The sequence below is a fragment of the Engystomops pustulosus genome, chromosome 2 (genome assembly GCF_040894005.1).
Source record: "Engystomops pustulosus chromosome 2, aEngPut4.maternal, whole genome shotgun sequence".
NCBI lineage: Eukaryota > Metazoa > Chordata > Amphibia > Anura > Leptodactylidae > Engystomops > Engystomops pustulosus.
Window position 1 is genome coordinate 18,923,410 of NC_092412.1, and position 13,515 is coordinate 18,936,924.

Genomic DNA, 13,515 nt, shown 5'->3' on the forward strand with positions numbered 1-13,515 from the left:
AGCTCAGGAGAAGAAGGCGGGTCCTTCAGCTAAGGAGAAGAAGGCGGGTCCGTCAGCTCAGGAGAAGTAGGCGGGTCCGTCAGCTCAGGAGAAGTAGGCGGGTCCGTCAGCTCAGGAGAAGTAGGCGGGTCCGTCAGCTCAGGAGAAGAAGGCGGGTCCGTCAGCTCAGGAGAAGAAGGCGGGTCCGTCAGCTCAGGAGAAGAAGGCGGGTCCGTCAGCTCAGGAGAAGAAGGCGCGTCCGTCAGCTCAGGAGAAGAAGGCGGGTCCGTCAGCTCAGGAGAAGAAGGCGGGTCCGTCAGCTCAGGAGAAGAAGGCGGGTCCGTTCATGTTGTTAGTAGCAGCTGGACTATGATATGTGGATTTATATTCCAGGGTTGTAACTTCTACAAATGCACTAGGGGAATGGCCTCACACTGCTGTGCTCTTTTCTCTCTGCAGCCAGTGTTAGGTATCATCCTTGGAGAGATTTTTTAACTTACTTTTGTGTCTGTTATGGGTAGCAGCAGGACTGTAATATATGGATTTATATTCCAGGATTTCAGCTTCTTCAGATACAAAGGGGCAATTTTGTGTTTTCTGTCTTAAATTGCTCCATAGCCCCTTTCTCTACTCTGAGTAAAAGCTGGTGGTGTAAAATGGAGGTTGAATACTACAACAACGGGGAGGGGTGGGGCCATTAGAGTAGTTCAATGCACAGGACACAGAAGTGTGAGTGAAGTTAATGAAGGTACAAGATAGACAATCCAAGGTCAGGGCAAGTGGCACAGGTTCAGAGTCAGTAAACAGTAATGGGTCAGGGCAGGTTTTTGCACAGAAATATTCTTGTCTGAGAAGAGCCGGCGCCCCCTAGAGACAAGGACTGGACACTAGCAGCTGCATGAGTACTGATGAAGTGACTGACTAGTAGCTGTCTTGGTGGCCCAGCAGGAGGCGGTGTTGGGCTACGGTAGAAGCTCCACCCACATTGACGCGGAATTGGAGTAATACCGCCATCAGGTTATCATCAGCAGTGAGTGGAGCTGTACTGTAATAACCTGTGTATTCCCGTTATATCGTGTGGGAGGCCTCCGACTGACGACAGATTTACACCAACCTGACAGGAAGTGACTATTTATAGAGGATCTTCTTGTATTTATACCGTATGAGACGCCAAAGGCCGCGACATGCTACAGCGCGAAGGTTGATGGATTTTATTTTTTGTTTAACTTTTTTTCTAATTGGGTCTGATTGCGTTCGATTGCAGAGATCTGGTCTGTATAAAGACACGTAGACGCTTGGCAGCGACCTGACAGCTGCCAGCTGGATTATTCCCTAAAACTAAAAACAAACACTGAGGAATTTTTAGTTTTAAGAAATAGTAAAGAAAAAAAAAAATTGGCTGAAAATAAATCTTTTTGTGCTCATCTTGTGAAATCGCAGCAGATGTTGATTGGACGCAGAGCGGCGGCGCCGGGTGTAAGAGGCAACACAGCCCTTCAGTAACTCTACACACACGTCTGTACTGATCAGGAGAAGAACGCGGGTCCCTTCGGCTCAGGAGAAGCGGGCGGGTCCCTCGGTTAAGGAGAAGCGGGCGGGTTCCTCGGCTCAGGAGAAGCAGGCAGATCCATCAGCTTATAAGAGGGAGTAGAGGACGGGGCCTGTCAGCTCGATAAAAGTGGACGGGGCCTGTCAGCTCGATAAATGGGGAAGGGGCCTGTCAGCTCGATAAATGGGGACGGGGCCTGTCAGCTCGATAAATGGGGACGGGGCCTGTCAGCTCGATAAATGGGGACGGGGACTGTCAGCTCGATAGAAGGGGACGGGGCCTGTCAGCTCGATAGAAGGGGACGGGGCCTGTTAGCTCGATAGAAGGGGACGGGGCCTGTCAGCTCGATAGAAGGGGACGGGGCCTGTCAGCTCGATAAATGGGGACGGGGCCTGTCAGCTCGATAAAAGGGGACGGGGCCTGTCAGCTCGATAAAAGGGGACGGGGGCCTGTCAGCTCGATAAAAGGGGACGGGGCCTGTCAGCACGATAAAAGCGGACAGGGCCTGTCAGCTCGATTAAAGGGGACGGGCCTGTCAGCTCGATAGAAGGGGACGGGGCCTGTCAGCTCGATAAAAGAGGACGGGGCCTGTCAGCTCGATAAATGGGGACGGGGCCTGTCAGCTCGATAAATGGGGACGGGGCCTGTCAGCTCGATAAATGGGGACGGGGCCTGTCAGCTCGATAAATGGGGACGGGGCCTGTCAGCTCGATAAATGGGGACGGGGCTGTCTGCTCAATAAAAGAGGATGGGGCCTGTCAGGTAAATAAAGGGAAAGAGGCTGTCTTCTCGATAGAAGAGAGCGGGTCTCTCAGATTGATGAAAGAGGGTGGGTCTGATAAGGCCCCAGCATAAAGGCCGGTATAGCAGGTGAGGAAAAGCTGATGACCAGGAGTAGAGGGTGAGCTTGTCAACACCAGAGGTGAACTGTGCTTGTCACATAGGGCCTTCTGGATATCAACTACAGACATAATGCAGCTCTGGGTGTGACTAGAGTATAGATGTGAATCAGAAGCAAGTGCAGCATCTTGTATGGATATTTTATAGGCCAAAGGATATTTTATAGGCCAAATACTGAAATATTCTCTGCAGCCCCCATTCTCCCAAATCCAGGAGAAAGTCTATAAATTACGGAGCAAATTCATTTAAAGAAAAACTAAACACACACAGACTGACAGATCCTAGATTCAAGTTACAGGTTAAGAGTCCAGGCTGGTCATACACCTCCCTATGGCTCCAAAAACATCCCAACATGTGCAATACACCTCAGATTATTGGACACAGAGGAGAAGTGGCTTACCACGAATGAAGGTCAAATCCTTGTCTTTGACTCTCCGTTAACTCCGTTACCTTCAGCCCCCGCCAGACCCAGTACACACCATTCATTACCAAAAGTCAAGACATTATTATTATTTTTTTCTTAATTGGAGACTCTCTGGAAATGGTCCAGAAGAAAATAAGTGAAGGGATTATGTTGCAGACCAAAACCTCCACGCTGCTTTCATCTCAAGAGGCCAGAACAAGCCAAAAACAAACCAGGAGACAGCTATTAGGAGGAAAGCTGTGTATTCTCGAAGTTTTTTTTTATATTTTGGAAAATATACAATATTCTAATTAAGAAAAGGTGAACACGGGTCAAGGAGGAGATGACTAGCTGGGCCATTGTGAGGAAACCTTGTGGTTGACATGTTCAAAGTGTCAGGACAAAAATTCTATAGCAAGTCCTTGGACCTGGTCAAGGGATGTGCCCATAAAATATGTGATTGCTCAATGGTTTATCAACTGTACACATGATGCGCATGATGTGGTCGGGAAGGAAATGTGTTGGCGGACAACTTCCATCAAATTGGTAAGGGCAGCCCTTTACTAGAGAGATTATGAGGAGACTCAAGTCATTCCAGGAGAAATTCAGTGTGGTGATAAGATCTGAATTACGAAAGAGAGACTCTTCTTCTTCTTCTTCTTCTTCTGCTAGTAGGCCGGAGGCAAGGACAATCAACACCCCCGCAGTGCTCACCAAGACTCCCACACATTACTTGAATGGGGAGAAGAGCCTCCCAACATCCTTTCTCTAGTTCAACTATAGGTTATGGCCTACTCACTAAAGGTCCCAGGTACAAGTCCCCTATCCCCAGTTCAACTATAGGTTATGGCCTACTCACTAAAGGTCCCAGGTACAAGTCCCCTTTCCCCAGTTCAACTATAGGTTATGGCCTACTCACTAAAGGTCACAGGTACAAGTCCCCATCCGGATTTATAGATCAAAAGAAATGTGGCATAATCCATATTTCAGCTTCACCAAGGTCCCTAATAAGTACAGGCAGGCTTCTACAGAAACTATGTCAACGACGAAGAGGTGGCTTCACTACAACAGGGAGCAATTACATAACCCCTAAACTACTACCACTAAAATCATTATGCATAGTATGTATGCGTGAGGGACATTATGAGAGAAAAGCTGGAATTAAAGCCATGTATATAGGATGCCCACAGGGCAAGATATCAGCCAAGAAAGATTCTGAGGCATACAAGGTTGGTTTACACCAAGTGATAGAAGGCAATTATCATATGCCAGGTCTCATGGTGTCATCACAAACAAGGGATTACTCAGTGAATCTTAGAATCTATTTAGATGAAAGTCTCCATCTTAAAAATGGTCATTCTTTGGGGCTTCCAGGTGGACAGTTTAATCAGGTCTATCTGCTTCCCCAGGCATTAATGTCACTTAATGTATTAAGTTCTGTTTTCTTTATCCCTTTTAATTTTACTAAAATGTTATTTTTTTTACATAGTATGTTTATGTCTGTTTAACATGTCACCCTTTTTGTATAGTAACCCTTTTTTATTGTAAGCACTGCCCTTTTGATATTAAATTTCCATTTAATAAGAGCCTCCTTGTGTTCTAATGATTCTATAACTCGTTACATACATTGATTGCTTAATTTGGAACTGTAATATAATATTGAGGCAAAAGATATCCTGGGTGTCTCGCCAACCTATATATGACGAGTGGTGGCAGCTAGGAGCCCTCAGTTTTTGGAGGGCAGAGAGCTGTCAGAGCACAGTCCAGAGAGACCCGGCAGTCAGATGACCAGTATCAAGATGGAAGGAGATCATGACAATAATTTTGAGATGCCTGAAGACCAAACACAAGTCAAGCCTTCTGTAGAAACATTAGTCCCATGGGAGTCGATATCAACTTGACAGAGTTTGGTAACAATCCAAAATAAGCATTCAGAAGACATGGCCAAGGCTGCGTATACCATCTGACACAGTATAAGTACACGACGCCCCGAACCATGTAACTATGGAAACAAACAAGGCTGAGCAAGCCACAAATGATGCTAAGAAAATATATTTACCTCAATGGGTAGAAAGCACTTAAAAAACGAATTCTGAAAAATGCAAGAAGATGGTCTACTACGATGCTGAAGTGTAGGACATCCCATCCCACCTACCCAATAGTACTTGTTCTAATAGTTCTCACCCGAGAACTAGATCCTTAAAGGGCATCTACCAGCAGAATGAAGGAATGTATGCAAATGAGCCTAGTGGGCTCCAGGCTGCATAAGTGTTAATGGAGCCCCTCAGGTACATTTGCATACAGTCTTTCATCTTGAGTTTGGAGCTAGTGTAACTGGTGTTCATTCTCTAAGGGATGTCCACGTTGATCACCATTTACTTCCACCAGTAGACATAGTCTTTACCAAAGTTCCAGGTAATAGCCTACAGAGTAAAGTAGGGGTACAGTTAGGTACAAAGCAAGGGGTTATACCCGAAAGTAAGGATGAAACAAACTGGAGGAAAATGTAATCAGAAGACACATTGTGGGTCCAGACCAGAAGGTCCCTCAACAGGTACCACGCAGTCCAAACAGGTACCATGCAGTCCCCCAACAGCCGCTATAACATATGAGCCATCAACAATTTTACTGTTCTAGTGACTAACCCTGAACCTGACCCTAGAACAGTAAAATTGTTGATGGCTCATATGTTATAGGGCCTAAACATTTGTGTGAGTTAAAAGTACATTTTATACACAGACTAATAAAAGTGACCTTTATCAAATCAGTGACACATAGATATCGTTTGGCCTCTATCTTGATCTGAGGAAATGATAACACATATGTCGTAAGATGTTGATGGCTGGTGGACAGAGGGAGATAAGGGATAAAAAATGTAACAAATACAACATGTTGTGTGAGATAATAGGGAATCCAACCACTAGAAGTTGAAAACCAACCATAGGGGGAAATTGGTGTAGTGTATATTTTATCAACAGCTAATATCTGTATAGAGAAAATACATAATTTTTGGACCCAATACGCCCATGACAATATGGCAAGAAGAACCATCAAGAAGGGAATCCAATATGTTTGGCACTGGACACAAATTTTAAGACATACTTAGAAGACAACCCATCACTGGTCATTTTTGGGGGTGATCAAGTGGGTCTCACAACATCTGCTAACCAGAACATCTAGCCACAGTTAAAGGGAACCTGTAATCAGAAATTGGCCTCATAAACCACTAGAAGTATGTAGTCCAGCAGCTGAACAGCTTCTAGATGATGTTTCTTTCATGGTCCAGTGGGGTGGAACCTTCCAGAAAATCAACTTTGAAGTGAGATGTAAATTGGTTTTATGAAGTCAAGGAGGTGGAAAGGTTAACACTGAAGTCAAGATTTCCCTGCCTTAAAATTCACCCTTCGCTGTAATTAATGATCCTGCATCCAGGGACATCATTCATCAGATCACCTGAAGTCCAGCACATGATGTCAATCATATGGTTGGAGATGTTCAGAGGCAGGGAGAGCTTGACTTCAATATTAAACTCTCCTCCTCCCCCCTGACTTTATACATTTCACTTACATGTAACTTCAGTTGATTTTCTGGATGATGACCCCAAGCTGGGTCATGAAAGAAACAGGATCAACTGCTTAACAACATACTGGTAGTGGTTTATTAGGCCAATTTCTGACGACAGGTCCCCTTTAAGTCCTCTGATGGAGGGTAAATACTCTATATAATGTGTAGACCATTTTACGGCAGAAGTCTGTTCTATTAGGTTGAGAACTGGCACTTGTGGGATTTTCACAGCGATTGCTCAAGAAAAATAGAATGAGGTATAAAACATACACAACCAAAATCCAGAAAAAAAAACCCACCATCAATACATGACACAAGTTACTCAACAACACTCTCAGAAATGTCCCCCGCAAAGCTCCAACGTTCACTTATTAATCTTCCAAACTCCTCACAGCAGGAAACAAGCACTTATCAAGGAAAGTGAAAGACTTCCCTCCGCAAACAGGGTCATTAACTGAGGAAATATTTCACATCTCCTTGTCTCAAGTCCAAGAAGCAAAGAAAAAAAAAAAAAATTCCACAAAAAAAATAAAAAAAATTACAGAACACAATTTCTATAAAAAATGTTTTTAAAAAACTATTACATACTACACACTAGTAACATTTTCTTTACATGTCATTACATAGGCAATAACTTTCCACGATCAAGAAACTTATGAGTCGTGAACCATACACAAACTTTTCATGAAATTGAGTTGCACCTAAAAGTCACAAGTTACGAAGGGCATTGTAATTCTACAATTAAAGGGTAAAAAAATAAATTAACTCAAAAAGTATTTTCCAAACTGTAAAAAAAAAAAACAGGGCAGGTCATTACTGCACACAGGAGGCAGCCATCTTGGAATGTACCAATTTCTACGGGAATACAACCTGTTTTACAAGGAATTAGCTCCTAAAGCGGTTGACTCCATCATACAACATAAACAAAAAAACTTTTCCAAAAGTATCACTTGGGATCCAATCCATGAATACACCCTGTACATCTAGTACAGACTCGTAAAAGAAAACTTGGAAATACACCCAGGACCTCTATTACAGTGCCGCACACAGAGAATTAGTTTGAAGTCTTTCAGACATTTTGTTGTCTGCCCGGACGTTATCAGTCAGCCAAGGTGACCAGGCTTGAGCAATAGTACAATAATACACATACCGGATAGCATTCCCGGTAGGGTAGGTGGTGAGTAGTCTCAGATTTACGGGACAGAATACCCGTCATGACACCTTTACAACTGCAATAAAAATGAAGGATGGAATCTGACAAGTAAAGGCCCAGTGGCCAATGTGGAAATACTCAGGACTGTACTTGGCCCTTGATACTTTTGGTTAATTGTGCAACAATTCCACAACATATCAACGGCAGCTTAGGTGGCTTCATTGGGCCCCCGAATTTAAAAAAAATCTCACGTTGACATCAAACACATTTTTTATGGTCCACATTGCCAAATTAAAACAGAGTTAATCAGAGTAAAAAATTTAACAATGGCTTGCACTTACCACATTGGGCTTGCTCCTGTTACCAGCCTCTTCGAGTGGCCTGGGGACCCTCAATGGTTTCGGTTCACTTGTGGTTGGAGTGCTTGGTGCTGTTCTAGGCAAATCCATAGGGTTGAAGCTATTAGAGTTACCAATGTTAACAGGAGCTTGCTTGGACACATCCTCTAAGGGGCTTATTACAACTGGATACTGTTTAATGTGAGGCCTTGCCGGCTCCAAATTTGGCAAATGAACGCCACCGTGGCCTAACACTTTGCATTCAGGAGGGGAGATGGGAATAAACGTGGCTGGTTCACTTGTGTGTCGTACATGTTTACTTCCTTGCTTGATCTTTGCAATTGCTTCTTTTGGTTCCTCGCCTTCCCTGTTGCTATCATGGCTACCGATCCTGCTCGAACGCTTTTTGAAGCTACGTCTGACCACTCTTGGAGATAAGACATTTACAAGGTTTGGGTCAAAGCTTAGGCTTTGATTTCCCTCCAAACCATTTTCTTCCAAATCAGCAGGTGATGGATGTTCTGGCTGAAACTTTGTCTCTTCTTCTATCTCGTCCAGATCTTCCAACTCATCCCTCTGCTCCGATAGTATCGGCTCACTGGTAGATGCCAGGATGGATTGTTCCAACTCTTTAGAAGGCTCATTTGAGTCTTCTAGGCCTGCAGGGGACAATTCTCCACGACGACTTGGGTCACTAAATGACTTTTTTTTAATGGTCTTCCCATTGCCCTTTTCATCTATCACTTTATCAAGAGCTCCAGGTTGACTAACAATATTTTGGATGACCGTGTTGTAATCCTTAACCCCATCACTACTGAAAGAAAGTACGCTCGCAGCACTGCCTGTGCATTCTGATAGAACAGTAGCTGAAGAATCAGAGATCCCAGACTTTGAATTTAATGACCCAAGAAGGTTACTGTCCATTGAGAATTTCTTAGCATCTTCAGTGATGGAGTATCTTCGGTGAGGCATTGGATCACTCAAAGATCTATATGTCTCGCTGCCAGACTCCCCATTGCTCCCACTACTAGAATCTGTTCCACTATTGCCAAGTGAAGGAAATTTCCGTCTCCTTCTAACAGTTCCAGGTGTTGGTGGAGCATCCATTGGTCCTTGACTATTTGTCATATTTTGGGTGTCAGAATAGTGTGTACTTTCTGAATGACTTGTATGGGAGTCTCCATTTTGTGGATGCAAAAATTCACTTTCTTCTTGAGAAGTTCCTGACGATTTCCACACTTTCAGTTTTTGACCAAGGTCTCGATACAAAGTACATGGTGCAGGGTCTACCTCAGTAACAATCCCTTCATCAGTCAAGCTAGACTCGGCCCCAGATAAGTCAGAAGTTTTCCTACTAGAAATAATTTCATCAGATGCAGATTTTTTCATACATTTGCCGTCACTTACTTCATCGGGAGACGTGTTAAGACATTTTTCACTTTTGAGATGTTCAATTACTTCCTGATCAAAATTATAGTCATCCTGAGACCCAATCTGCTTGATTTTCTCAAATACTTGTCTGGCTTCTTGGATGTATTGGTCCTGCATGGTCACCGGTTCATCATAGTTTTCTTCTACATTATTAGCAGCTTCTACATGTGAAAATATACCGTCACTACTGGATGCAGTGGCAAGCATCAGCTCAGAAGAACTTTGCTTCATGGAACTGTGTGTTGAAATACGTCGGGATCCAAGTTTGTCAGAATAAGTGAAGGATTTTGTGCGTCGTAATGTAGCAGTCAAGTCTTTTAATGTTGGACGGCCCCCTTGTTGCAAGCGATTTTGCCCCATTGGCCTACCTCGATCAGCCAAGCTCTGCTGGCCAGAAGATTCCTGGCAGTCCTCAGGCCTGCAGCAGAGGTTTTCCTTGTTGCTGGTACCTTGCCCTCTATTTTTTAGTTTTAAGTCGGAAATGTCTGATTTTATGTAACTTAGTAGGCTAAGGGTATCGGATGCTATGTCTGGATTTGACATGGATATCTTTTGCTTAGAGTCCTCACTTTCAAGGTCAAAATGAAGACCATGATTAACGTTATCATTTCTCAGTTTGGCTGTGCTAGATGTTATTTTTGATCTAGGACGGACTATTGGTCGAGATGTGCTTTCGTGTTGGCCAAAGCTTGGAGATCGGTGAACAATGAACCCTCCCTGGAGGCTACGTGCCTGTCCAGCATAATGGGTATGGAAGTGGTCATCATCTTTAAGGGTTTCAGTGCTTGAATACCTACTGCTGCTTCTAGAGCCACAGGGACTTGGCATAAATGGTGGAATGTTAACTTTCGCAACTCTAGACACAGTGGGCATTGGAGACGCAGAGGCCAGTTGACCTGGAGTGGTCGTTTCAGAAGGGTTTCGGAAATGTTTGGATGTTTCATGGGGAGTAGTGGTTGCAGAATTGGCAGAAGGACTTGATGCTAGTGAAGATGCATCAGACCTGACTGAAACTAGACCACTTTGAGATTTTGTAAATTGTGTATCGTTTGTTTGTACCGAAAAGTCTGACAGGTTGGTACCTTGGCCCATGTCACTGGCCGAATTGACTAGTATGTTGTGCCCACCCCCATCAGAGTCTTTATTATCAAATACTAAGTCTTTTTCCTTCCTAGCAGTGCGTTTCCTGAGACATTCCCTGAGGACATCTAGCTCACCTTCCTCGTCACTTCCTGAGGAGGCTTCTTGGGGCGTAATCTTAGAACTGTTCTTATGAGCCAAGGTGGGCAGTAAGGTGTTCCTCTGCAGCTCTTCCACACTGTAGCTGTCTTTGAGTCTGACATTATTAGGGGCTGTCTGTGGTTTGCCTGAACTATGCCAGGAATGTAAACTAAGTGATTGCTGCCTTGCCTCTTGTTTAGGTAGACCAGATGAAAGTGTGTGCGCTTTCAGGCCAAATGGGATACAGCTTCTTGGAGGAGGGGGAGGAGGCTGGGGCTTGGGACCAGTGTTAATAATACGGTGTTCTTTTGTATCCAAACACACAGTTTGTTGATCTGTTTTACTCTCCAATAGTGCTCTGCAATAGTTACTCTCCGCCCTTGATGTAGCATTTTTGGGCCATTGTGCCGGGCCTGAAGTCTGCTCTTTGGTGTAATGGTTAAAGCCTTTGGCCGTTGCAGTCTCTACGAGACAATGTCTTTGTGGTTCCATCCCTGAAGACTCCCTTATATGAGACCCTGGCTGGCCTGGGAGCCTCGGTTCTTCACAATCTGGCAGGGAAGATGCTCTAGATGGAACTTTCCTAGTGCTCTCTCCAAAAAGTTTCCTCATTTCAGTAACGCTAGGCCAGTTAGTCCCTTCTGTCACAAACAGATCCCGGTTATCTGGCTGTTGTAGAAAGCTACAGAAGGTGTTCACTTCATCTAGTGAGATCCCTGAGCTGGGAGATTCCCTTGGGCTTGGGCTATAAAAATCATGCGACTTACCTGGCAGTGCCAGGGATAGGCCATCGCTCCCGCTTGGATTTATAAAGTCTTGTTGACTGCCCTGAGAAGGCTCCGCAATACTGTTGCCTTCCCAAGATGCAGCTTGCAAAGGGAGATCCACACGTCTCAAGTTTTCATCGTCGCTTACAGCCCCGTCGTCCCTCTGTTGGGGCGAAAACCGCTGAGAAAGCTGCCGGACCGATGGGCTATTCTGGTCTTTGTTGGCTGAGGAGATCTTGGACACCTTCCTAGTTAAGCTGAGGGATCTGGCAGGGGGACGATGTGTTTTTTGACATGTGGGTTGGGTGACATCTCCTTTCCCGGGCAGTTCCGTGCCTCCCTCTTCGCTAAAAGCTTTTGCATTCCAGTTTCCCAGTTTCCTAAAAGACACACTCCTGTATATCCGAACTTTTCTCTCGGCATCTCTCTCAGCCATTGTTTAAAACAAACACAACCGAAGAAGAAAGTGGGGGGAAGGTCACGTTTACTATGAACTTCCACAAAAAGCTTCAAAAAGTCTCCAAGAAATAAGTTAAAATACATTCAAATCTGTAATCCATAGAGAAGAAGCCAAGTCTCCGAGACTATAGTATCCCATCTAAGTTTCCAAAAGATTGAGCTGAAGAGCTCTGGGCAGACCGGCGATAAATCTTCATCTTTTAGCAATTGAGGCAATTAATTCCACTTTAGTTCCTGTTGGTTTTCCAGCAGAAAGATAAAAATCGCAAGAGGGGGGGGAAGAAAAAAGTGAAAAAAAAAAAAAGTTTACACAAAGTTTCCTTGACAACTGTTTAACCCACGGATGTCTCTGGTTCAGCCCGGCTTTCAGACGTAGCCATCACCCGCTGTTCGGCTAGAATAATGGACATTCCGCGTTGCGTTGCATCGTGGTGACAAGCCCCTGTTGTTGCTGTCGTATCCCAGGCTCGCACATTTCTCAAAAAAAAAAAAAAATTGCATTCGTAAAATAATCCTTTGGTCTTTCCGGTCTCTTGTGTGTTGATTTCACGTGGGAGAAAAAGCTCTGCAGCCAGCTCGGCGTGGGTTAAAAGAGGCGAGGTTGAACGCGAGAGTATGGGAACATTTTTCGATCTAATGTGTCCCTGGAAAAAAAAAAAACAGAATTGTTACAAATAATAAATGGAAAATTGTGAAGATTCTCCCTTCCATAGTGTAACCTGGACCGTGCTGATACTCCATTTACTGCAGTGCTGCAAATCTCAACTTTTTTTTTTTTTTAATAATCAAATAGGGGAAAAACACAACAGATTTTTTTTTCGGCCTTTTTATTTTTCTATTTTTACAAAAAGTTGCATTTTAGCTCCCCCCTCTGGACATGAGCTGTATGACAACTTTTCTCATTATAATTAAGCCTACATTTTATTTCTTTTTTTTAATCCGAACAAAAAAAATATTTCTAAAAAAATTGGTAAAATTAATGATTTGTCAATTTTTTAGATTATCGACTCATTTTGCTACGCAGAAGACATGTTCTCTATTTAGTCTGTGGCAAAAGCCTCAGAGGGATTGCTGGGACTTATAGTCCCTGTAGAGGGTCAAGCATTGACTCGCAGATGAGGAAGTGATGTCATCAGGAAATATCTATATACAGAGCATATAGATAGACATGAACATTCAGATCTGTACGATTAGATTGCAAGCTCCATAGACAAGTTCCTTTAAATAACTTGATTATGTATTACACCCCCTAGGGGCTACTGATGTCACAGCGGCGTACACCATGACATCAGCATATGTCACCTGTCAAAATAAACACCTCAGCTTCCTCACCTCTCCAGTTGGCCTGGGGTCGTTAACTATTAAAGTAGAGTAAAAAAAAAAAATTCTAAAAATAAGGAATTTTTCTAATGTAAAAAAATTTTAAAAATTACAAAGTGGAAATTTTTAAAAAATCCATCTAAAATTAGAAATCGACTAACGTTTTCTCGAAACATACGGATCGTAACTTATAAAAACTTCCTTATGCAAATACCCCGCAGCCCCCCTCCCTCTCCCGCAGTTATGATGTCACCCCCCTCTTTACAAGGGGGACCTGCATCACAGTGGGAGACTGTAGATTGCTAAATATTTTGCAACCCGAAGCCTGCCTCAAACTCCTGACATAAGGGGGGGGGGGGTGCAGGAGAATGAATCAAAAAGGCCCCTTTCTCATTCTCTCGCTCTCGTACCTTTAAAATTAAAACATTTCT

The 13,515-nt window shown here is 43.8% G+C and overlaps 1 protein-coding gene across 2 annotated transcripts in view; it reads right to left on the bottom strand.

The window, feature by feature from the left end:
- ARHGEF17 (Rho guanine nucleotide exchange factor 17) overlaps window positions 1-13,515 on the bottom strand; it is a 139,560-nt gene that overhangs the window by 125,560 nt on the left and 485 nt on the right. For both annotated transcript variants that reach the window (XM_072133865.1, XM_072133864.1), the window contains exon 2: window positions 7,890-12,408. In XM_072133865.1, the coding sequence (XP_071989966.1) occupies window positions 7,890-11,741 (3,852 nt within the window). In that variant the 5' untranslated portion in view covers window positions 11,742-12,408. The remainder of the gene's footprint in view (window positions 1-7,889; window positions 12,409-13,515) is intronic.